The sequence below is a fragment of the Squalius cephalus genome (assembly GCF_949319135.1).
Source record: "Squalius cephalus genome assembly, chromosome: 8".
NCBI lineage: Eukaryota > Metazoa > Chordata > Actinopteri > Cypriniformes > Leuciscidae > Squalius > Squalius cephalus.
This window is the reverse complement of record NC_137129.1, coordinates 12060871-12086629: the sequence shown is the minus strand read 5'-3', so window position 1 is coordinate 12086629 and position 25759 is coordinate 12060871. Positions and strand designations below refer to the sequence as shown.

Here is a 25759-nt window from a genome sequence, read left to right as displayed (position 1 = left end):
ACTAGCCGATAAGGACGATATAGACCATCAGACAGATCTGGTCTTGCGTATAGTTTGCTTAAACTGTCAAAAAGAACATTTCTTATAATTCTAAATTAGAAGGAATTTAAAGTCAACATGAAACGGGACCATGTTACTTTTTTTTTAATGTGACCACTGTTGATCTTTTCAACCAAATTACTGAAGAAAAACTTTGTTACAAGGAGTTTTTTTTATGATTTTCATCTACTAGAGTGAAGAAGTGATAAAATGTGCATTGTGTTGATAATTAAATGATTAATTTTTAACTGCTGACGAAAATGACAAGAAAAATGCTGCAGAATATTACCAATTGACTAATAATGATTTTGAAGAAGACAAATCTTAGAAAAATCTAAGTCAGTAATTTCGGTGAGTGAACAAACTGAGCTGTGTCAATGAAAGGGGTAAACTGAAAGTTGGTTGGTGAGGCAATCATCTATGGAAGCTTGTTTCCGCCACAGAATAAATCATAAAAAGATAATTGCAACTTTTTATCTTACAATTCTGACTTTTTTTGCTGAATTGCGAGATATAAACTTGCAATTGCGAGAATTGTTGGATATAAACTTGCAATTGAGTTATAAAGTCAGAATTGCGGGATATACAGGTAAACTCGCACTTGCAAGAAATAAAGTCAGAATTGTGAGCTATAAATTTTTTTCCGTGTTGTGATAAAATATCTTAAATACCTTTTTTATTTTTTATTCAGTGGTGGAAACAAGCTTCCATAATCATCTGATGATCATATATGAAACGTTTGTATATTTGGTAAAAATTTTGCAATTCTCTTTGCATCCTAAAATGTCATTTATTTGGAAATTACAAGCCATTTTAAAATATTTTTTTTTTTTTTTTATTACAGAGTACTGCGTATTACATGGAAGAAGAAAAGATATTGTAGTGATGAATTAAGAACTCATTTCCACAAAATATATTAATATGTGGCCATGTTTTACTAATTTGTTCCCTTGTCTTCATTTAATTAAACTGTGAACATGATTGAACTAAAGCGAGGAAACTAATTAATATATTGTGGAAACAAATTCTTAATTCATGGCCACTACTGTAGGCTGTATCTTTTCCCCCCTCATGTAATGTGTGGTGCTGCATAAAAATTTACATTGAAGGCGACATGTTAAAGAAGATATTGAACCAGGGGGGAAAAAAAAATGAAGGATGGGACAATCAATTGAGAACTCAATAGGTCGCAAAAACAATGGCCTCAATTTATAACTTTTTTTTTTCTTCCCTGTTTGAATAACAGAGGAATCATTCACGATAAAACACAAGAAAGATGTAGTATGAAAGTAAATGGGGTCAGTTTTGATTTCATGTTGACTTTAAGACTGAACTTTTTAAAGGGACTGTAATCCAGAAAAGCCTGTGGGGAAAAAGGCACCCAACTCTATATCTTAGCGGCACATAAAAGCGGTAAATTGCCATACTCATGCTGAATATGCTAATGAATGTAATATGAAGACCAAAATAGCAATCGCTGTACAGTAATGTGCTCATTAGAGACGACAAGCTGTTGATTTACTTGAGACAAACAAGCGATTAAATAGGTTTTCTATCACTATTATAATATGGAGCTCTTCATCAATCTCTGATGTGCAGTTCGGTCTGAACGGTGTGATTAGCCGCAGGTGTGTGAATCTGATCTGGTCCATCATCCTCCTATGGATGTTTTCCTGAATGCCCTGAGAGCAAGAGTGCTGAGAAGAAAGATCCTACCGCACCAATTACACCACATCAAATTACCTAGACGGTGCGTGATTGGCTGCTGGAGGGCGGATAATGGAGTAAAGAAAACAAAACAAATCTAGAGGTGTGAAAAGAAAGAACCTTCAGGTGGTTCAGAGCTGAATATGACGGTGAGCTCTGAAAAATGCTCTTCCTTCTTTTCCACAACACAGCTTCCTGGTTTATTTAAGGTTTATGCGGGGTGGCAGGTTTCTCCTTATCTCTGTGAGTCTACACAGGAGCCAAAGACACTCCTGGTGGCACGACGTCTCTGGTCTTCCAGCTCACAGCAGGGTTTGAGTCCTTCAGCTGAGGCAGCTGTAGATCGAAACTCAACAACTCGCTTCAAACGGCTGAAACTTCCAGCATTGCAGTTCTGGAACCATCCTGTCCATTTCATCCTCAAGTTTGTCTCAGTGTCCCAAACAGACAAGCACCAAAGAGTTCATGTTGGTCGATGGGAATACTTAAAGGTTGTTTGATTGAGGATGAGAGGTGGGCTTCACAACTTTGTGATTTGATGGCTTACTTGTTTTGTCTCAGAGCACTTTTGGGAAGACGAAACAAAACGAGAGTTAAAAGACCAAAAGATTTGCATTTCCTAAAAGGAATTACTACTAGTGCTTGCAAGGCAGCAAAAGAACAATGTTCAAGCTTTAGGCTAGCTTATTATCTTATTGTCAGTCGGCTACATACAGGAATCAATACACACACTCTGTTCCAAAATCTAGTAAACTGCCTAATAAGCCACCATTTTAAGGCACTTAGAAATAAAGGTTCTAAAAGGTGATTTTCGCAGTGATGGCATTTCTAGTGAACAGTTCTTAAAAGAACCAATTTTCTCCTAGTGTGAAGAACATTTTAATAATCTAAAGAACATTTTCCCACTAGTACTTATGGAAATTAAAGGTTTAATGGATGTTAAAGGTTCTTCATGGAACCATTGATGTTGGTCTACTGCTCAATAACGCAAAAGATATAGGCAGCATAATTATATTCGCATTGCATGTATCCTTTGTAAAGAAGGCAATCCCAGAATGCATTGTGACTGATGAGCAATCCTACAAATCCAAGATGCCAGACAAAGTGAGAGTAATGTTAATTATAAACACTTATTTAATTCTTAAAAGATAGCTACAAATATTTTAATGATTAAAATGAACTATTTACATAACCGTCATTTCGTGTAATGTATATTTATTCTTATTAGATTATAATGCCATTAGCTTAGCAACATGCTAACGTCAAATTCTACTGAATTCATTTGTGATGCTGCAGCCTACTTATACGTCGCCCTAGAAGTATGTACATGTAACGGACGTAGGCCAGTAAGAGCTGTGCGTGTAAACCTCACTTCCCTGGCCTCAAGAGGTGCGCTAACGACTGACTCGCGAGAGGCTGCGCTCTTTAGCGTCCTTGTTAGCGCTTCCTCCTCCCACATCTGCCATGTTTGTAGTTTTTTAACATATTATATTCGTGTTTGTAGTTCTGAACCGAATCCTCCTCCAAAGCACAATGTGCAATATTAGTCATTAGAGTGTGCATGGTTCCACACTTTGAAAAATCTACCAGAAATAGTAGACCATCTGGAAAATATTGGGACACTCTTTTCAACATACTATGCTTTTAGTCTCACATACTATTTAGGATGTATAGTATGCACATTGTGATGCAGGGATAGTCAAGTCTCTCGTGTGCGTCACAAAAGGAGTGCTATTTCTATTACTTACAGATTTGCTGTTTATGAAGAGCAGTCACTTATTAGGTTGCATATCAGTTAGCATGCTGCCATAGAAGGCACTAGGCATCGAGAAAGCTAACTAGCTTTTGGAACAGAGCCACTTTGCTAAAATAATTAAATGTTGTATATGCAAATAAGACGAAATAATACAATAATTGCAACTCATTATGCTAATAGATGTGAGGAAGTTGACCACTTGCAGTTAGGTATGCAAATATTGATGACATCATTGCTGGAGTTTTTCAAACTTTAATTCTAAACAAAAAAATCTACAATATAATTTATTATATATTAATTATAGTAAATTTACACATACACTACCATTTAAACGTTTGGGTTAAGTAAATTATTTTGATAGAAGTCTCTTATGCTCACCAAAGCTGCATTTTTTTATTTATTTTTTTCCAAGTAAAAATGGTTTACAGTAAAAACAGTAATATTTGAAATATTATAACATTTTAAAATAAATGTTTTCTTTTTGATTATATTTGAAAATTTAATGAATTCCTGTGTTTTTCAGCATCATTACTCCAGTCTTCAGTGTCACATGACCCTTCAGAAATCATTCAGATATGCTGATTTTTTTTTTTTTGATTTTTTTTTTTTTTTTTTTTTGTGGAAACCACATTTGTTTCAGGATTCTTTTATGAATAACAGTTCAGCATTTATTTAAAACAGAAATCTTTTGTAACATTATAAATGTCTTTAAAAAACTCTTACTAACCCAAAACTTTCGAAAATGATACCGTATATTAGATACAATTAGAAAAAAGTATATATTAAAAAAAGGATAGCACACATGAGGCTGAATGTACAGTAAGCAGTGTTTGGTTTAGCGGATTAGAACAAACCTGAACTAGAATGAGAAATGTCAATACAACGCTGCCTTGCAAGTACTTTACATTTTCCCATGTTTTTAACCATGGTAATATGGTTTGTATTAGAAAAGCAAACAATGAAACATATCTTAAATACTACGAAACAACAAAAGACCAAACTTAGTCCTTAAACTTAACTTAGATATGTTACACTTTCGATTAAGTCAAGCAAGCACACAATCAACCAACATACCTGTCCTGAGGCTAAAGCCTATTATTGCCAACAGGGGAAGGCTGAATTAGACCTTGCTGCGCAGTAGTCCCCCCGTAGGGTGCTCTGGAGTACTGCACTCTGAAGAGTTCTTGGCTTTGTCCTTGTTATTGTTGGGCTCGTTGTCTTTGATGATGTCATACTGGCGGCAGAACAGAGCTATCACACCTGTGCACAAATGAAAGAGGATTCGGAGAGTTGAAGACAGGATGGGAGAGTGGTGGTGATGGATGAGACATTGTCGAAAGAAGGAAAGGAAAAATGCAATGATGGATTGCAGCATGATTCTGCCCCAAATAATAACATGCAAATTATAGCTGGACTAGAACAGGATGATGAGCTGCACTGCGGCCCTGAGTTAAGTTGTGCTAGTACTGTCCTGTCTGATGATTTATTCCCTAGTCTTCTAAAAGACTTGACGTGGATTATAAAAAGATAAGGAAAGCCTTTATAAGACCCAATCATAACTTTAGATACGCTCTTGTCGTTTCTCCATTCTAGCATGGACCACATTTATGACCACAGACTAGAGAACTTTTAATAACCATTAATGACAATTTTATCAAAACCCATTATTTGCAAATGTAGACGCGAAGAGTTAGAAATGTCATTAAAAAACTAAATTTAAATGTTTAATGTGAATTAACTACTGTATACATACACACACACACACTCACAAACACAATATTCAGTTATTCAACTTTATTCTAAAAAGATATAGTTACAAACTTGTAATCATATCTGAATGTTTATGAACTATATGTTAAGCATTATGTAATCTTAATGACTTTTTCATAAAAGCAATTATAAGTGTTACTATAACTTAAATCAAATGGGAATCGCAAAAACATTCCTCACTTTGAGCAAAAAATAAAATCATAGCAGCGATAACAAAAAAAAACAAAAAAAAAACAGTCAAAATATAGTTTCTGATGTGGAAATGGTAATATGTATAGCTTTTATCATTTTTAATAATAAAATGAATAATTTCAGAATATTTGTTAGAATAATATTTGAATATTTTTTTATTAAATATAATACAAATATCTAATTATATATAATAAAGCTTTCTAAAAGCATGGAATATATATATATATATATATATATATATATATATATATATTAGGGCTGTTAAACGATTAATCGCGATTAATCGCATCCTAAATAAAAGTTTGTTTTTACATAATAAATGTGTGTGTACGGTGTATAATTTATTTTCTATATATAAATACGCACACATGCATGTATATATTTAAGAAATATTTGCATGTATATACTGTGTATATATATTTATATTACATATAATTTATATTATATATAAATATTTTATATATAAATAACACATTTTCTTAAATATATATGCATGTGTGTGTATTTATATATAGAAAATAATTATACTCCGTACACAGACATAAATTATGTAAACGCAAACTTTTATTTTGGATGCGATTAATCGCGATTAATCGTTTGACAGCCCTAATATATATATATATATATATATATATATATATATATATATATATATATATATATATATATATACATATACATATACATATACAGTGATGCTTGAAAGTTTGTGAACCCCTTCCAGAATCTGAAAATGTGAATAATTCTAACAAAATAAGTGGGATCATACAAAATGCATGTTATTTTTTATTTAGTACTGTCCTGAATAAGATAATTTACATAAAAGATGTTTACATATATAGTCCACAAGAAATAGCTGAAAATAATTGCTGCATTAATAAAAATGACACCGTTCAAAAGTTTACATACCCTTGATTCGTAATACTGAGTGTCATTACCTGGATGATCCACGACTGTTTTTTGTTTTGTGATGGTTGTTCTTGAGTCTCTTGTTTGTCCTGAGCAGTTAAACTGCCCAATGTTCTTAAGAAAAATGCTTTTGGTCCTGCAAATTCTTCGGTTTTACAGCATCTTTTGCATATTTGAACCCTTTCCAGCAGTGACTGTATGATTTTGAGATCCATCTTTTCACACTGAGGACAATCGAGGGACTCAAACACAACTATTAAAAAAGGTCCAAACATTCACTGATGCTCCAGAAGGAAACACGACGCATTAAGAGTCGGGGGGTGAAAACTTTTTGAATTTGAAGATAAATTGTACTTAATTTGTCTTCCGGGAAACATGCAAGTATCTTCTGTTGCTTCCGAAGGGCCGTACAAAATGAAAAAAAAAATTATATTTAAACAAAATACGAAAATTTGACATTTTATCCTGTTTTTATTAAAAAAGAACTTTTATAAATTCAGCTATTTTTTGTCTTGTGTACTATATGTAAACATATTTTATGTAAAATATTGTATTCAGGACAGTACTAAATAAATAATAGCCTGCATTTTGTATGATCCCTCTTATTTTGTTAAAATTATTCACATTTTCACAGATTCTGCAAGGGGTTCACAAACTTTCAAGCATCACTATATATATATATATATAAATGGTCAAATGTTGACTAGAGAAATTCACATTGGCTATTTGTGAATTTTGGCTATTTGCAATGTGAATTTCTCCAGTCAACATTTGATTTGTGTCTGATTGGTCAAACTGTTTGATCATTGGTCACATTCTGACCTGCCCACATGACGAGAACCACCACAATGATAATGAGCTCTCCAGCCCTGAGCTGGGCGGCCTGGCCAACCTCCTCCATGGTCACTTCATCTGTGTGGATTCAAACAAACAGAGTTCATTCACTCATACAGTCAGAAAACAAGCACACTTCTGCAGTTATCAAAGCACAGGCACCGTGAAAACACGCAAAACCACAGTAGAATTATTTAAGGAATTAAAAGCATTTCCGAGGGTTCTTTAATTAGCCTCAAGAGGATATAAAGCAAACCATCTTCTCTGCCGCAGATATATATTTATTATTTATGTTTCATGTCAAAAAATCTGAATTCAACTCAAAACCCAAGTCGAAGAGGATGACTGTGAGGATCACTTCGGGGTTGCGCTCTCCTCTCACTGGGAGAAGACCTTAGGGGTCACTTTCTTGGCTGAAGATTTAAAGTGTCTTCTAATTAAAGCCTTGTTATTTAAAAGAAACTATACGTAGCGCTCTGGTCTGTGTTCACTGATTAACCGCAGAGGGAAAAGCCAAGCTCTTCAACGTCCTTCTTATCTGAAGGAGCAGAAGAGTTGTGCTTCATAATGACTGCAGGGAGAAGTTACACTCGTCTCTTCTTTCTTTGAAAAAAATCTCGATACCCTTTAGGTGAAACTGAAATGTTACTGGATGTCTCAGGCATTTGAGTGCAGGGGAAAAGTTGAGGCATTTTTCAGCTCACCGTCAACATCAATACAAAAACAAACACGAAGCCACCCTGAAGCGATGGAGAGGGGAGGCCAACGGAGAGAAAGATTAACTGTCTGTGTTCATTAGCTGCTCTGGTATTTAGTGAAGTGTGATGGTGATCACTTAATTACAGTGTAACATGAGCATTAATGCCTGATGATTAAACTGTTTTTTTGTAAACGCTCCTGCTATCCAACTGACACATGCGTCAGCTAAAAATTAGCCATCTGTAAACTACTCTCTGCTGCGCTAAGCACATTTCTACCCCTGATCCATCACAAATGGCATTAGTGCAGAGTTAACAGATTTAAGATGGATCCTGAAAAAGAGAACTTTATACCTTAATGAATATGACACTAGAACGTCCGTTAAATACAATAATAGATTCATCTACAAGCCAGTTTGTAATTTTGATCAGATCACCTGTGAAAAATATTATCAAAAGAAATTATTTAAAAAAAAATGTAATTTTATAAAAGAATATATTATCAGCATAACAATTATATTTTTTAATAGATTTAAAAATTTTGTTTAGAATTTTGCTACAGTAAAATGGAAGGAAGACCATCTGACTTAGAAATAGTTCAGAATATAAAATATTTCAGTAACACTTTACAATAAGGTTTCATTTGTTAACATTAACATGAACTAACTATGAGCAATACATTTGTAACTGTATTTGTTTATCTTTGTTAACATTAGTTCATAAAAATTCAGCTGTTCATTGTTTCTTCATGTTACTTCACAGTGCATTAATTAACAAATAGGCTACAACTTTAATTTTAATAATGTATTAGTAAATTTTGATTTACTAATGAACTAAGTGTTACCAATTTCAAATTCATTTTATAACATAACTTTTCTTTGTTTCAAATTGGTTAAAATACTAAAAATGTTATTAATTTTTTAATTTTTATTTATTTCAATTATTCAGGTTTAAATTAGATTTTTTTACCCCACTGTATTTTATATAGTATAATGTTTAACGCTATTTTAATGTTGTACTATATTGAGTGACATAAACCTATGAAATGTTGTTTAGTTGTCAAAATGCCAAAATCAATATCTAGAGAGCAGGGCATATATACAAAATATATTATTATCTTTTTTTTTTTTTTTTTTATACTCTACTGCTCAAGTTTGGGGTCAGTGTGATTTTTTTATTTTTTATTTTTTGAAGAAGAATAATTTAATACTTGTATTCTGCAAAGATAATAATTAAAGAAAATAAAGACATTTATAATGTTACAAAAGTTACACACAATGCTGCTCTTCTGAACGCTCTAAACATCAAAGAATCCTGAAAAAAAATGTATCACGGTTTATGTAACGTATAATAATGAGAAATGTTTCTTGAGGAGAAAATCAGCATATTAGAAGGATTTCTGAAGGATCATGTGACACTGAAGACCGATGCTGAAAATATTCCATCACAGGAATAAATTACATTTTAAAATGGACAACAGTCATTTTAAATTATATTAAAAAAAATCACAATATTACTGTTTTTACGGTATTTTGCCTTATTGAGAATGAGACTTCTTTCAAAAACATAAAAAAAAAAACTTACTGACCCCAAACATTTGAACAGTAGTGTACATATAATGATAGCAAATGAGATAAATGTATTGCTTATTTTTCACATTTTTTATGAGAACCATTATTTGAAACTAAATAATAGTTGCTTTTTTTCAAAAACATAGATGTAAGATGAAGAGGTATCATTTGACATTTTACTAATGTCTGAGGTTACACCTCACTGACAACTCCTGCCCTGACTCTAACCTGCACAACTGATGGTTTGACACTAAATGTCATCAACACAGTCCAGTGCCAAGGACTGACACTCACCCATAAAATGGCAAGTGTTTCAGGAACACAATCCTCCCCGGCAGATGTTTGTCCAAGTAAGTAGGTCATCGAAATGGATTACACAACATGAAAATTGGCTGTATTGTGTGTTGCTCTAGATAAGACAAGCTCCTTAAAAGAAAACGCATTGGTAAAACGCACAAAAGTGAGCACTTCATGCACTGAATTATGACACAACACCATTTTTAGAGCGGTTGTATAACCACCCCCCTGCTGTGGCTTTTTTCCCTCTACGGAAATGATTTGACCGTTTAGTCATCTTTCAAACGAATCTATTTTTTCAACTGTGCAAAGATATCAGTATTGTATCTCTGTATATAATCATTTATATAAGCTAATGACTAAAGATTCTGTCATCATTTATCATGTTGTTCTTCTGAATGTGTGTGGCTTTCTTTCTTTCTTTCTTGAAACATTAAGTAGACATTTTTTTTTAATATACTAGTCAGTTTTTAATATTGCAATAAACGGGTAAAGTTTGAATCATTCAGACCAGTTTTGTGAACTGGATCAATCTATTCACTGAAAGATCTTACCTAAAAGGAATAATCTGTTCGTGAATCAGACTTAGCAATTTCTCCACTCAACACACCACAAAGAACTATAGCTGACGTCAAAATGTTCAGTCAATAATGAAGTGAATTTCATCTTTATTCTAGTTTTCTCTAGTATTATCAGTACCTGTACTCCTCTGAACAATTTTAAACTTTGTATTTCAGCATTTCACGTGACTGCCTCCTTAGTGTGACTCGCTTTGTTTTATTCCTTATTTGTAAGTCACTTTGGATAAAAGCATCATCTTAATGAGTATCAATGGCTTCAGAAGACTTGGAATATAGTGCATGAGGACTATAACTACTTTTAGGATATTTTGGAGCTGTATATATACCAGTCCTTATTCACTTTTATTATATTCACCAGCATATTCTTCCAAAAAGAAAAAAGAAAAACTTTTGTTTTTCCATAGAGGAAAGTAGTCATACAGATTTGGAACGGCATGAGGGTGAGTAAATTATGACATAATTAATGGTCCTGCAAGATATAATGTTGAAATTACAAGAAATTATATTGTGAATATGCTAAATGAATTTGCAGTTGCAAGATATTAACTCTTTACAATGCTATTAATTTAATTACTTTAGTACTTTAAGATGCAATTTCGCAAATAATCCTCTGAAGTGCTGCAAAAAATATTATGGTACTATTATGGTATTATGGATTATGTTGTCCCCCCCCCCAAAAAAAACAAATTGCTTTTGGTAGTTACCTGGGCTTTTTGAGGCCAGTTTCTCTGACTCTTTGGGAGTGCGGAACAGAACAGGTTCACTTGGGGGGCTGGTGCCGCTCATGCTAATGGACTGCACATGCACAATGTACTCTGTGTCTTCCTCCAAGTCCCATAATGCACATGAACGAGTGGTGGTGTTCACTTCCTGGATGAATCGCAGCATACGAACGTCCTTCTTCTATAAACATCAAATTTAGAACGAAATAATGAGATTGAGAAGCTTATGCTAATAATCCAAGGATAAATGTGGTTGATGCCACACACATGTAAGTCAACATGAAATCAAAATTCATCCTATTAACTTTTTCAAATGCATGTTCCTGGTCTAATTGTGAATAATTCATCAGTGTATGTTATTCCAGAGATAAAAAAAAAAAAAAATCATTGTAATATATAATCAGTATGTAATATTTTGCTCTGTGTCTACAACAACTTTCCTCTTTGGTTGGCGTCACCAAGTCCTCTTATTTTCACCACTCCGTCCAGGTGTCATGGGGAGAGTGGCTTTAACAAAGCGCACGACGATGGAGAGTTCACAATAGTCCTTTTATTAAACAAAATCCAAGAGAAACACGCAGGAGAATAACTAGGAAATAACTTAAAACCACAGCGCAACACATAAACGCATAACGCAACACATAAGCGCAAACGAGACTCAACACTGAACAGAAAGAACTCAGGGCTTAAATACATGGGGAGAGGTAATCGGCAAAACAGAACACAGGCAAATGGGAACAGGGAAAATAACAACAAAACACAAGAAACTTAACATAACCATGACATTTCACCCCTGCTCCGGAAAGGCGCATACGCGCGATGTAACTATAATTAATATTCCAACTCAGGAGGACGTGGATCAGGTGAATGGAAAGAATCTGGAAGAGAAGACGGTGCGAGAGACCAAGGCGGTGATGCTGGTGGGAGGAGCCAGGAGCAGGAGGAGCCTGGAGGGGACCCAGACCACAGCCAGTACGAAGGCCCATGGCGGTGTCAACAGAGGGAGGGGTCATGGAGGAAACTTAGCAGGTTTGACCAAGGGGATGACAGACGGAGACAGAGTCGATGGAGGTGAAGACCCAGGTGGAGCCAAAGAGCCGATGGGACAAACTAACACCGATGGCTCTGACGACCTAGGTGGAGCCACAGCGACAAGCTTCCGAGGTGGATCCAGGGTGCCAGAGGACTGAGGTGGAGCCGGTAAGACTGAGGACCAAGGCGGAGCCGGAGGGAAAGCGGAGCCGTAGGGGTGGAGGGACAAAGCGCAGCTGAAGGCCCGGAAGTTCGTGGCGCATCCAGAGTGACGACTGACCAATGTGGAGCCTGAGGGACAAGGGAGCCCGGTGGAGCCTTAAGGATGCCGGTCCTAGGTGGAGCCGAGGGAGGGAGAAGCCAAGGTGGAGCCAACTGGTCGACAAGCCGAGGTGGAGTGATGGGCTCTGTGGCTGAAGGCGGAGCCAGGGAATCCTCTTTGCTAGGTGGAGCTGGTGACCGGAAGATCTGGTGACGTCCTCCTCAAGGCAGATGGTGCAAACCACTAAGCTTGTTCTCCTGCACCCACTCCACAAACGTGGCGAAATCCTCTCGAGGAAAACCAACACCAGGTAGGCATGCCTTACACCGCACATTTAAGCTTGCTCGAAAAAATACACACAGGGAGCGGTCGGGGAAATTGGTAAGGCACGGCAGGTCTAGAAAGCCATTGGCATGGTCCTCGCGATTATTATTACATTGCTCTGAACAGAGAAGGCAAACGGTCTTCTGTCACGGGGTGTGTGGCCGTATACGCGCACAATGATGTAGAGTTCACAATAGTCCTTTTATTCAATAAAATCCCAGAGAAACATGCAGGAAAATAACTAGGAAATAACTTACAACCACAAGACATAAATGCAAACGAGACCGAACACTGAACAGAAAGAACTCACAGCTTAAATACATGGGGAGAGGTAATCAGCAAAACAGAAATAGGTGTAACTAATTAACAAACAAGGAAACTAACTAGGAAAACAGAACACAGGCAAACAAGAACAGGGAGAATAAAAACAAAACATAAGAAATTAAATATAACCCTGACACCAAGCTATTTCTCTTTCTTTTTTGAAAGATAAAATGGGTAATTTGTGGTCAAATTCAATTTGAAAGCCATTATTTTTAACATTTAATGGGGGAAAAAAGGGTTTTGCTTAGTTTAAATTATTCCAGAACATAATCATGTTTGTGTTCTATGCATTTAATAACTTCAAATTAAATAAATACATTAGTAGCAAACCTCACCCCCAATACAATCTCATGAATCTCCAGATATAGTTTATCTTTCATTCCTGTCCGCTCTGTTTGTGCATGTACCTTTCACCGTTTCACTCAGAAAATGAGAGAAAGGAAAAATAGTTCCTATCCAATATACCTATTTGGTAATACCAAATAGTATTGTTTTTCCCACTTCAAAGCTTATGAAGCATTAATTTTCAAGCAAAATAAATGGTAAAAACTGTTAAAAATTAACACCTGACTGAAAAATCTATGTGATTATCTATCCTCTTGATACAGCATCAATATCAAAAATTACTAGTACTTTAAGATTGATCCATCTGTTTCACTCATGTATCTTAGTATAATCAAATGCTGTTTAATGTTTACTTTAATAATGCCTTATTCACTAAAGACCTGCATAGATGATGTCATTGTCAGAACAGATTTAGTGTGCACTAATAAACAGTGCTATCACCGCAATTCTTAGTGAAATCATCCCATAGTTGTGATAAGTGGCATGAGAAATTCATGAGGAGATAAAATTAACACACACACACACACACACACACACACACTGCAGAAACTCTGTCTTGCTCAGTTTGGTGACAAGCTGTAATGGCTTTGTACTCCAGCAGATGGTCACTGCGGTCCTTATTACTGAGGTCTCCACAGTGACTGCTTTCCTCAAATCTGCACACACACACTAATGCATGCACGCATAAAACATTTACAGAAGCTCAAGGCCACCTAAAATATCAACAGCATGTGCCCTCGAAGAGAAAGCAGACCAGTCTACATTGACACATAACCAATATGCTTACACAAGAATTCCTCCATGATATTGCCTCATTAAACTTGAGTTATGAGGTGATTTCCCCCTGTTTTGCACATGTAAGGACTCAAAATGGACCATTAACTGGTTCAGTACCTGCTGGGTGATGGCAAACCCAATAACTGGGTCTCCTTCCAGAATCTCCCATGTCACTATCGCCGAGTTCCCCTCCAGTGCTTTGATGGTCACATTGAGCGGAGCAGATAAACTGTCTGAGGAGACACACAAAAAAAGACATAAAGGGATAAAAGGTACTGATGTGACATACTGCAAGACCTCTCTCATTTTATAGTCCCTCATTTATGCACAAGAACATTAAGACTGCAGAAAATGCGAGTGTTTGCCGAACTACGCTATTTGCTAGGGTGTAATGTTGAGTGTACTTTGCAACAGCAAAGATCATTTTTGCTCATTTTTCCTAATGAATCTTAAAAGGATGAAAAAGAGAGAGAGAGTGTCGAAAAGTTAATGATTATTTTGTTTCACCTCCTCACTGTGTATTATGACAATAATAACTGAATTGGACCAGTCACAGTCATTTGTGATAATAACTGATTCTGAATAACCATTTTATTTAATAATTTAACATAAATGGCAGGGATATATATAGTTTACTGCATGGCACAAGCTGACTGACCTCTGCTGGTTCTGCAGCCAATGAGATTGCTTGCTCAACAATTAAATATTCTGGCTCAATGGTTTCAGTAAGCTGGTCCTGCAGCATGCCATCAGAGTTTTTTTTTTTTTTTAAACCCTCTACCTCCCCCAACTCCACCTGCCTAGATCTGATACAGGATTTTTGTATGTCAATTCATACAACGGTAGCGCATGTTACATGCTCACAGCAACGGCAGCAGTGTGCATTGCAGAACTAGTCTGCCATGCATATATGACCTCTGCACATGCAGAAATTGCTTGCTTGCTTATTTTTTTGTACACATACTCAAGCGAAACAACAACTCTTATGCAATATTATACCTTACAACTTATTTACAGCTCATAAGACGTCACAGAAAATGCATGTCTGCAGCAAGACCCATCCTGGTTGTCTTGGGCGGTTATGATGTTATGAAATTATTTACCAAACAAATGATTCATTCTGTCTCGGTTAATGTCTTTGTTATGTCATTCTCTATTTTGTCTCATACCGAAATGAAAAGTGCGGTTTGGCTAATGGAAATGCACTGATGCTCAACTCCATGTTTGCTCTAGATCAGTGTTACTCATTAACTTAGCGTTACCTCATGAGGCTCGCCAAGCTTTAATTTGTGGCGCATGGCGGTAAATAATACGGTGATATGATCTTGCAGTCACAACAGATATTTCATAAAAAAACATTAAAAACAAGTAGGGCTATAACATAACCCATTACAAACTCAAAGTGTCAGCTCTATTATAAATAATTTCGATCGGATTGAAAGGGGTGGTTTATCGAGAGAACAACACTTGATCGATTGAAAACCGAAACTGAAAGGACGACGTATGACGCGCTGAACGAGCTGTTCTCCTGACGAATAAAGTGTTGTATAAATGAGTGTCCTGTCATTCTGTAATTCTCCTTTCACTCAGCATCGGTTAAGTGAAGCAGGACAACGGCTCACCAGTCCTTGTTTCAGATTCTCATCCACAGACAACTGGTTTTGGGCCTTTGCAGTGGTGTAGTCTACGTGATACGCAGGTATACGCCGTATACCCACTAGAAAAGGCCAAGGATTTGCGTATACCTACTTAAAAAAAGCGTGAGGATACGTATCAACTTAGTTTTGTGTCAGAACTTTCACACTTTCATTCATAAATTCACCCCGTCTGTGTTTGCGAAGCGACGGATCGAATCGCGGAATCCAGTCACAAATGGAACTTGCTATATAATACAGAACGTCACGGAATTTGGCTATTTTTGAACGAATAAATCAAAAGTAGGGCTGTACAATGAATCAAATCTCGATATGGACTAGTGTCTATGAATATTAAAGTTAAAAGAGACTGCAATTGTTCTACGCGTCTCTGGGAATGAGCGCTCAGTGTGTGCTCCACTACACACACACACACACACACACACACACACACAGAAGCACGCGTGACTCACGCTCGTGGTGTTTTCAGCGTTTCACTGTATTGAGACATGATGTAAGCTACACATGTGCATTTCATCGCAGAGCTGCTATGAGAGTCACTTGATGAGAATTTCACCATTTCATTTGATAAAACTATCGTCATTCATTCGTTTCATATAAACACAGAAACTGTTATGTCTTTACGACAACCTGTCAAAATAAAAGTTCTGTATAACTTGAAGAAATTATAACAGAAATATATTACTATTGCACAGAGTATACTTCAGGCCTAATAATAATAATAATAATAATAATAATAATAATAATAGTTTATTAAAACACACAGAAACTCAAATGTCTACAACCCACCAAAATAAAAGTTCGGTCTAACTCAAATTAATTAGAAAGAAATTGCACAGTAAAATGTATTTTAAAATAAAAAAAATTTTCAAAAACACCATTTCTAAAAGTAAATTTGTATTTGTGCCTATAATGCTTTTAAAATTTTTTTTGAAAATTGTCAACTGATAAAACCTGTGCTTCAGGGATATATTATATTACTCTTATATTAGAGTATACTCACTACAAAAAACTAGACTACACCACTGGGCCTTTGTACTACGTGATAAATAGCCTACAAACAGCTAGCACGGCACAACGGTTCATATGTTCATAGTCTCCAAATTATGACCAGAATTGGATAAATGTTAAGTCTTCTGTTTAAAACAAATAAAGAACCAATGTAGGAGAATGGGTAAGCGACAACAGCGGGAAACTTTGTGTATTTGTGCAGTGTGCACATGTCAAAAAATCTATTCCGATTAGAATCTTTTGACTTATAAACGCGCACATCAACCCGATCATGTATCACGATGTTTAGCGTTCATGTAAACTACAATACATTCAGATTCATCAATCGGAATGAATTCAGTCCGATTTAAACTAAAGTTGTGCATGTAAACATATTATCTGCGGACTCAGAGTTGCCAGTTATGGCGGTCTTCCCAGCTCTTTAACGCTGCATGTGCTCTTGGATGGTTAGACACATGATGGGCTACTGTAGAAAAAATAACTTAAAGGGGGGGTGAAATGCTCATTTTCACTCAATCTCCTGTTAATCTTGAGTACCTATAGAGCAGTATTGCATCCTTCATATCTCCAAAAAGTCTTTAGTTTTATTATATTTATAAAAGAAAGATAGGCTGTACCGAGTCTTTCCGGAAAAAAACGAGCTTCTGGAGGCGGGTCGTGTGGGCGAAGCCAGAGCCATAGAGAGAATCCGTCGATCTGGGCTTTGTTTATAAAACATTCATCGTCGAAATGCAGGGAACAAACAGTCTACACAACTCGTTTTTGCCCCGGAAAAACAATCTGCATCCACTGTTCCTAACGCTGGGTTCTTTGGGAAGCTGAACATGGTAAGCTTTCCCTACATCCAAAAACACACTTTGGAGACACTAAGCAGCGCTGCCGATGATTTCCTGTTGAAGCGCGTTGATGTGCGCGGTCTCGCTTTCCTCTGGTCGACGTGTGCGCGGGCGAGCTTTTCCGGGAGAAATGCTCATATAAGGAGTTCCACTCTGGTCTACGTCATTAGATCCACGGTGGAAAAAAAAACAGCCGAAACTTGTACCAACCCGGAAGTAAGATTTTCGGCACAGAAATTCTCCGTTATTCGTCCAAAATATTTTTTTTAAACTTTGGCCATGTTAAGCATGAGAATCCATCTCTTTAACACTGTAAACAACTCTGAATACATGAAACACCATTGTACCCCCCCTTTAAGGTCATTCTGGGATGAATATATTCTGGAAATTCTGCTTTTTTGTCATTAAGGGAAATCATCTTGTCTCAGTTACAAATTTGACTGGTAAATGATGGTAAAGAATGTTTTTTTTGTTTGTTTTTTTCACCTTTTTGTATTTATTGCATTGCATATTGTATGTTCAGGGGTGACAGAATGATAAGCAGACATGGCATTTATGACTGGATGTAACTTTTTATACTTTGCGGTAAAAATGGCTCTCCTACTGACTTTGTCCTATCAGTACGGCTCTCAAGAAAAAAATAGTGAAGACCCACTGCTCTAGATCAATATGTCCACTGTTCTTTACTTTTATTTACTGTGTGGGAGCTCTTAGATTGCTATCTGAACCAGCCTCTTTGTCTTTGATGGTCATCAAACAAAGAAAATGGCCTGGCACAGCCTAGAGTACACAAAGCCAGCCGCTGTTTGGCCATTGGGCATTTTGTTCATGAATTAAACTGAAATGTTTTGCAACGAAGATGTCAGAAGTTGTGTTGTGTGTCATCACTTGACAGAATGATACTATGCTGTTGCTTAAATCGGTGCATGAAGTTCTAATCATCAGTAATGTTTGTTGACTACAGAGTGAAATGGTTGTCTGGTTAACGTCATCCATCACAATGTAACAAATTCACACCCTGCAGATGGGAAATTGTGTGATGACAGACAGAGAAAGCCAGTCAGCCCTGAGGACACAATATGTTTCCCACTGGGCAGGATGTGTTTGGAACAATCATACATCACAATTTAAATAGGGGAGGAATGTAACATGCATTCAGAAACATAGCCTATATTGAATGAATTCCCGGAATTCATGGTTCGAGAAATCTTGTTGTGCAAAAGGTTAGTTCACTTAAAATGTAAAATTTAAACATGAAAATATAAAAATAAAAGATCATTCAAAATATGAATAAATAATATAAGTAAGGGTTAATGCCCGACGAGGTGTCCATTGTCAGGTATTAATGGACGACGGCGAGGCGTGAACCGTCCGACGCGCAGCGGAGCGCTTCAGCCTCCGCCGAAGTCCATTAATACCTGACAATGGACACCTCGAAGGGCATTAACCCGCTTATACCATGGTCACTTGCCAAATAACACATTTTTAAAACATTAGTTTATATTTTAATTAGTTTTACAATCGAAATCTAAAGTCTTTACAAACAATAACTTGGTTTCCCTGGTTACGCCTGATGGTTTATTTACTAGGTGTCCTCTATCACTTTTTAATGGACACCCTGCAGCCAATCAGAATCGAGTATTCACCCAGACCATGGTATAATAGTATATAAATAATACTAAAATATCACTGGTATGCTGAAGTTAGAAATATCTTAGTGTAAGGAACAAGCCAATATTTAAATCACTTACAGTGACGTTAAGTTTGAATATGCTCAAGTTTGACAATTTTCATAACAACTTCTCTTTCTCACATAAAACTTTCATATGACTTCAGAAGACTCTAATATAGTGTATAAAGTTGTATGATCCACTTTTATTTACTTTATTGGGGTCTTATTTTAAGCTCCTGGTGACTATGTGTTTATGGAAAAGAGCAGCATGAACTGATAAACTTTTCCTTTTGGTTTACATGGAAGAAAGGCATTAAGGTTTGGAATGACATGAGGGTTAAGTTTCATATTTGGGTAACTATTCCTTTAAAAATGTTTCAATGTTTTCAGTTTGAAATTCTGAGAACATAAAATCAAGCCTTTTGTTGGTTGAGAGTATTTGTGAAACGAAATTGGTAAAAATCCATATTATTCTATTCAGTATCGCTCAAGTTACACACTTCACCTTTAATGAATGGATGTTTTGTTTGGATATTTTCCAAGTCTTCAACACCAGCGCTTCACCTAATTAAGCCTTTTAACTTAAATTACCTTCTTAAAAATTAAGGTCAAGCTGCCTTGAATATAATTTTTTTACCACCACTGAAGAGTTGAGGTGTCATACATGATGTTAACACATACAGTGCATTAATGTTACCTCAGGACAGGCAGAAGACGTTCATTCAGTCTTTCTGGATCCCATCGGTAGGTAATGGGCTTCATGTGAATGTTCTATAGGTCCTTGGCTTTCAGCCAGACACCAAACCTAAAGTGTATTAGCCTGTCCGCGGAGACAAACGTGTTTTGAATGTATAGACTTTCAAGGCATTCACTCAACCGGCAATCTTGCAATGAGCACTGCTTAGGAATACTGGCCCTTTGGAAAAGTTAATTTGATTCATTTTTCAACATGTCACATTGAACTCATGCATGTTTGCTGGTCGCCCTTGTAGGAAGCAAGAGTTTTTTCGTTCTGGTTGTCTTGTGTCTGAGGATTGTGTAGTCAGGCGGGCAGCAGCATTACCTAGACCTGCAGCCCTGATTTAGGGAGCCAAGGCTTTGAGGTGAATCTCTTGGCTTAGCTTGACTGCGTCCTCTGTCCCTGGACATGGCAGTCCTCGTAAATATTAAGCTTAGCACTGCTGTCCCACAGGAAGCCTTTGAGGGATATTTATCAGGGTAAGTTTTGGTCAGGAGCTGAAGCTCTGTCACAATGTAAACAGTAGCATGAAGCTAATTTGACGGAGAGGTTGCCATTTAGTTTCAGAGTAAATGCAAAGAGTTTTTGTTTGTTTATAAGGCCATCAGGTACTGTAGCTTTTTCAGATCATGACTCTGGGAAAAAAAAGGAAACTAGCAGTACTGAAATATTTTAATACTGAAAATATTTCTTAATGTAGGCTACAGTAATATAGCAAAGCTCCCTTATGGAGAGTAAAAACCGAGCCTCTGATAAACAATTCAGTGATGACAGGAGGCAGTTTTGCCTGAAGTCTATAAGTGGTTTCACAGCTCAGGCTGACCTCCAGACTGAGAATATTAAACCCTTGAGATTAAAATCCCAGTCTCTGATCCACACACCCATGGCCTGTCTTGAACTCAGAGGAAGCGATGCAAACTGCTCTCCTCCAGCATCTAATAACAACTTAGCTTGGAGTCTGCACTCCACCTGACTGCCTCTTATTTTCAGATATTCTTGACAACACTCTTGTGTGAGAGTAATATCACGCAGTGAGAATCCACCATGCTAATTTTATGTGTAACGTGTTTGTACCATGCCTCGGAGACAATATTATTTTGTCAAGAGGCTAACATAGCATAATCAGAAAGAGCATAATTTTTAGTAACAGGTATACAGAATTTTCTTCAACATAAAATATATTTTGAAATTAATTGCATGCCATTTAGCAACACAAGTCATCCAGCTTTTAATGATATTCTAATATCGATCTAGCTTACTGCAATGTGCAATAAGTGTCTCATACCAGCCACCGAGCAACATTATAACATAACTTTCAACACACTCAAATGTATTTTTTTTTGTATGATAGTTTTGACCAAGTAAACATCGCTGCGTTAGCCCACAACTTTAATTTGTCAAATAAAGTGACCCGTATGAGTAATAATTCAGTACTTGCACAGTTGCATTTTTTCATTAGAACTAGATAAAATAATGTGAATTTAAGTGATTGAACATGACTAACAAAGTTCAAGTTCAAGGAAGAAGGAGGCAGACATTGCATATTATAATATTTTGCAATATTTCTCAAATAAATGCAGCCTTGGTGGGCATAAAAGGCAAAAACATTAAGAAGTCTTCATTATTCCAGTTTTTTGCTTTGTAATGATGGTGTATAGAGTGCAGACTGATGTGAAAAAAAGTCATTTAAAGCAGTTTAGCATAAGGCTGCAACATAAACATAATTTCACAATATAAACAGCTTTGAGTCTGACCTGAGCACCATAGCTCAACGTATTAATATCCTGTGCACTAACTACTGCATCACAGCTCTAAACCAATGAGCAATTCAGGCTTCATGTGCCTCACCAAAATACACTTTAGACAAATAACAAACACTATACTGAATTCTGTTGCCTGCCTATATTTTAGGGATCTGACATCCCTAGTCTTAATGCATCAAACACAGAATCTCAGAGTGATAAACTGATAGATTTGCTCTGATATGCAATGCATAGGGGCGATTGGCCCCAACAAACAATATCAGACTCGTAACATATTCGCAATGTCCTCCCGTAGCTTTGATGAGACGCCTGACACTGTCAGATGAAACAAACATGCGAGAGCTCGGAGCGAGGAACTCCGCGTTGCACATTGCGTGGGCACCTCTGCCTTTCATCACAAGCGTCATAACAAAATACAACAGGCCTGTAATAAAACTAAACCATCATGCAGCCTTAAAGTTGATCAGTTATTCTCCGACATGTTTGTTTCACCTGCTTCCTCTTGCTTCTCTGTATTAGAAAGGGTGTTTGAAACCGTGTTCTTTTCATAATGGTGTGGAAATGTCACTGGCTCTCTTCATTAATATTCCTCCGTCCTGCATCACTGCCAATGCCTCAGCATAAAGACGTATGGACAGAGGCTTTGTTGCTTCTCTAGACAACATAAAAGAGAAAAGCAGATTGAAAATGGTTCGGTGTGCTTTATTAGTGTCTGTTTGGGTGTGTTGTGAGCTGTGGATGTCTATTACAGTTAATCTGTACATAATGTTACACATTAGCAGCTCAGAACAGCACTGTAATGTAGCACACACTGTGCTCTTATTTCAACAAGATATATGGATTGGCCATATCACTTCACAGCATCTTTTTTTGATAAAAAGAGCCTTTGTTGTGTATTTCTACACTATTGCAATTTTCAGATTGTCAAAACAGGTGCTGCTGATATGAAATAGTAGACTGTTCTAGCAGACTGCCCTCCTTTACCAAACAACTGTTATAGAATCAACTCACAAGTGACTTCCTCTAGAAAACCATGCATTTCAAGTCACCATGATTTCAAAATTAAAAATGAAATATTGCAATGTTTATTATAAATGCTTTATCCGTGCACATCATTGTTATTTTTTATGTGCCCTCGTAATTTTTAATCAAAATAACTTCCCCTCCCTCTTGCAGCGACATCTCTTCTCTTCTCTGATGATGTGTTCATTGGCGCAAGGGCAACAAAAACCTGTCAATCACATGGGATCACAGCAATAGCAAATGATCCAATCAGTTCCCGGAGCACAAAATCAAGTCCCGCCCTACATTTTTTCTTGTTCAAAAAGCCATTTCCTTTGGATATACGTCACAATATGGGAAGAAACTTCCATTTCATGCCGACTTCAATTGTCCTCCGAGGTGGGAAAGTCCTAGTCCCTGTAGGAACTTTTGAGTGGAACACCTCCTCAAGTCGGAGTTGTGACTTGGAAACTCGGGGGAAGCGCCACAACCCCGACTTCAGAATCCAATATCGCTCACAGTCTGTCTGTGTCTCAATAAATTCAGTGGTACACACAGTGCTTTCCAACCTCTAGTTGTGGACATGATACTTCGGTACTATCTGTGCAAAATACTGTTTTTTATGTGTTTGTATTCCAATAGAGCAGGCACAATGAAGGCTTGCCTGGACGCATCCATCTTAGATTTCTGAACGTGGTCAACGCGGGTTTGACGTCATTCAGTTACGACATCCCAGTAACACTTTAGTTTAGGGTCCAATTCTCACTAGGTTGCTTATTAGCATGCATATTACTAGGATATTGTCTGTTTATTAGTACTTATAAAGCACATATGAATGCCTTATTCAGCATCACCATATTTTCCATCCACTTAACAACTAGCCTACCTTACTAACCATTAATAAGCAGTAATTAGGCAAAAGTCGTAGATAATAGTTAGTTAATAGTGAGAAGTGGACCCTAATCTACAGTGTGACCGACATCCCTCCTCTGAGGTAAATGGAACGCATGCAGTCCTACAGGTTTCTTGATGGCTATTATTACTGATGCATTAATGTAATTTTGTTTTGATCATTTAAAAACAGCTAATGATCAGAGCCTATTATGTCTTGGTAAGAAAAAAAGGGTGGAATGGGGTAAGTGTTTGGTGAACAGTTCCAAACTTGCACAGTGTATAAATGTCTCTGGCTTGGGTAAAAATGACTTGGGTAAAAAAAAATAAAAAAATTGTAATCTAATGTTACACACAGAATGCAAGCAACGCAACATTCAATGCCCTCATCCATTAAATCGTCACCAAATCTGTCTACATAGTACAATAATCACAATAATAGTGCATATGTGGTGTTACACATCCACATAAAGCAAGCAGCATGACATCTAGCAAACTCGGAGTAATTTCAAGTTACTGCCGATACTTTTCACTTTTATCATTTTTAGGTGTCAGGTGCTCCACTCATTTTCATGCAACCACAAAAAGTGAAACTTAAAACACACACATGTGAATCAAAATGCTTAAAAATTACTCATTAAGACTAGTTATTGTTATGAATATTTAAATGTGCATTTGCCTAAAAAGCTTTTTTATGCTTTTTTGTTTCAGTGTTTCTGCAAACTGACACTTATTTGAATTTAAAAAGATGAATGTGCATTACTTGTGGTAGCCATTGGTTTGCATTTGTCAAAAGTATTGGCACTTTATATATCTCAGGTTCCATATTGAGGAACTGAGTTATACAGCACTTTTAAAAAGGTAAATTATCATTGTAAATCCTTTCCAAGCTGTTTAACTAACAGTATCTTAAACAAGTTAACAGCTGAACCATCCAACAAATGATATTGCAGACAATCTAATGTTGTTATCTGCACAAACATTTTTGTATAAGTAAAACCAGCTATTGTTTTATAGGTTTAAAAAAATGTATAATAATAAATAAACAGAATACCATGATTATTAGATTATATATAGGCCAGACAAAAAAAAAAGCATACTAATACAAAACATTGATGTTATTAAATGATATATTGCTTAGAAAGGTTAAATTAATGGAGAAAGATAAATGCAAATACAATTGAAGGGGGAGAATTTGTGACCTTGACAAAGTAATCATTATTCTGCTGTAGTTATTTAGCTGTACTAGTTATCAGATCATAAGCCATTAAACAAATGAATTCAGTAGCCTACTAATATATAACGTGTCTGCATGCATCCAGACACATGCCCTAAATCCCAGAGCTCTCAAATGTGATCTATTGTGCGTTCAAACTGTAATCTCTGTCTACCGACCAGGTTTCTGCTGTCTCTGTGAACAGAATCAATTAGGATCACATGAATTGTTCACAGCATTTACATGCAGTCTGAATGAACAGTGGAAACCCACGAGCGGCTTGTGCTTCCCAATGAAGGGCTGAACAGGTAGTAGCGCATCATTTATTCATCTCATACCCGCAATCTGTCTGTTCTCTGCCAGTGTGAACATATCAGAATGCTTTTTTACTATGCATATTGTTTGTAATATTAAGATAAAACAGTTGTCATTCTGTTTATTCATGCAAAAATAGTGTAACAGGGTTTGGTGTCTTTTTCTATGTCTAGCCCAAATGCCCAATAATGACCATATATAAAAATAACATTCCTGTCTAAATGAATACAATCACGCAAACTTACCGGCGTTAACCGAGGAAACGGAGATATAAGCCAAAAACAACAATAACAGCGCAGCGCACGAGCCTTCAATTCCCCACATCCTTCAAGGAATTCTTTACATTCTGTTCGGAAGACGTTGAATCCCATTTACTCACACGATTTTTAAACTTATAAGTCGGCGTCTATGTGTTTAACGTTGACGACTGGTGGCCGTCTTTATTCCCGCATCAGTCCAGAACAGCACTGGATCTAAACTCCGTACTTGCCGCAGAAAGTCGACATGAGAAGACTGTCT

General features: G+C 36.5%; 1 protein-coding gene across 1 annotated transcript; it reads right to left on the bottom strand.

The window, feature by feature from the left end:
* Positions 1-876: 876 nt before the first annotated feature.
* Positions 877-25759, bottom strand: fndc5b (fibronectin type III domain containing 5b). Its single transcript, XM_079878402.1, has 6 exons — positions 25486-25759; positions 14258-14373; positions 11059-11257; positions 7196-7285; positions 4577-4762; positions 877-2311 (listed from the first exon to the last, which is right to left on the bottom strand). Exons 1-5 carry the CDS (start codon positions 25562-25564, stop codon positions 4623-4625), a joined length of 624 nt encoding a protein of 207 aa, XP_079734528.1. The 5' UTR covers positions 25565-25759; the 3' UTR covers positions 877-2311; positions 4577-4622.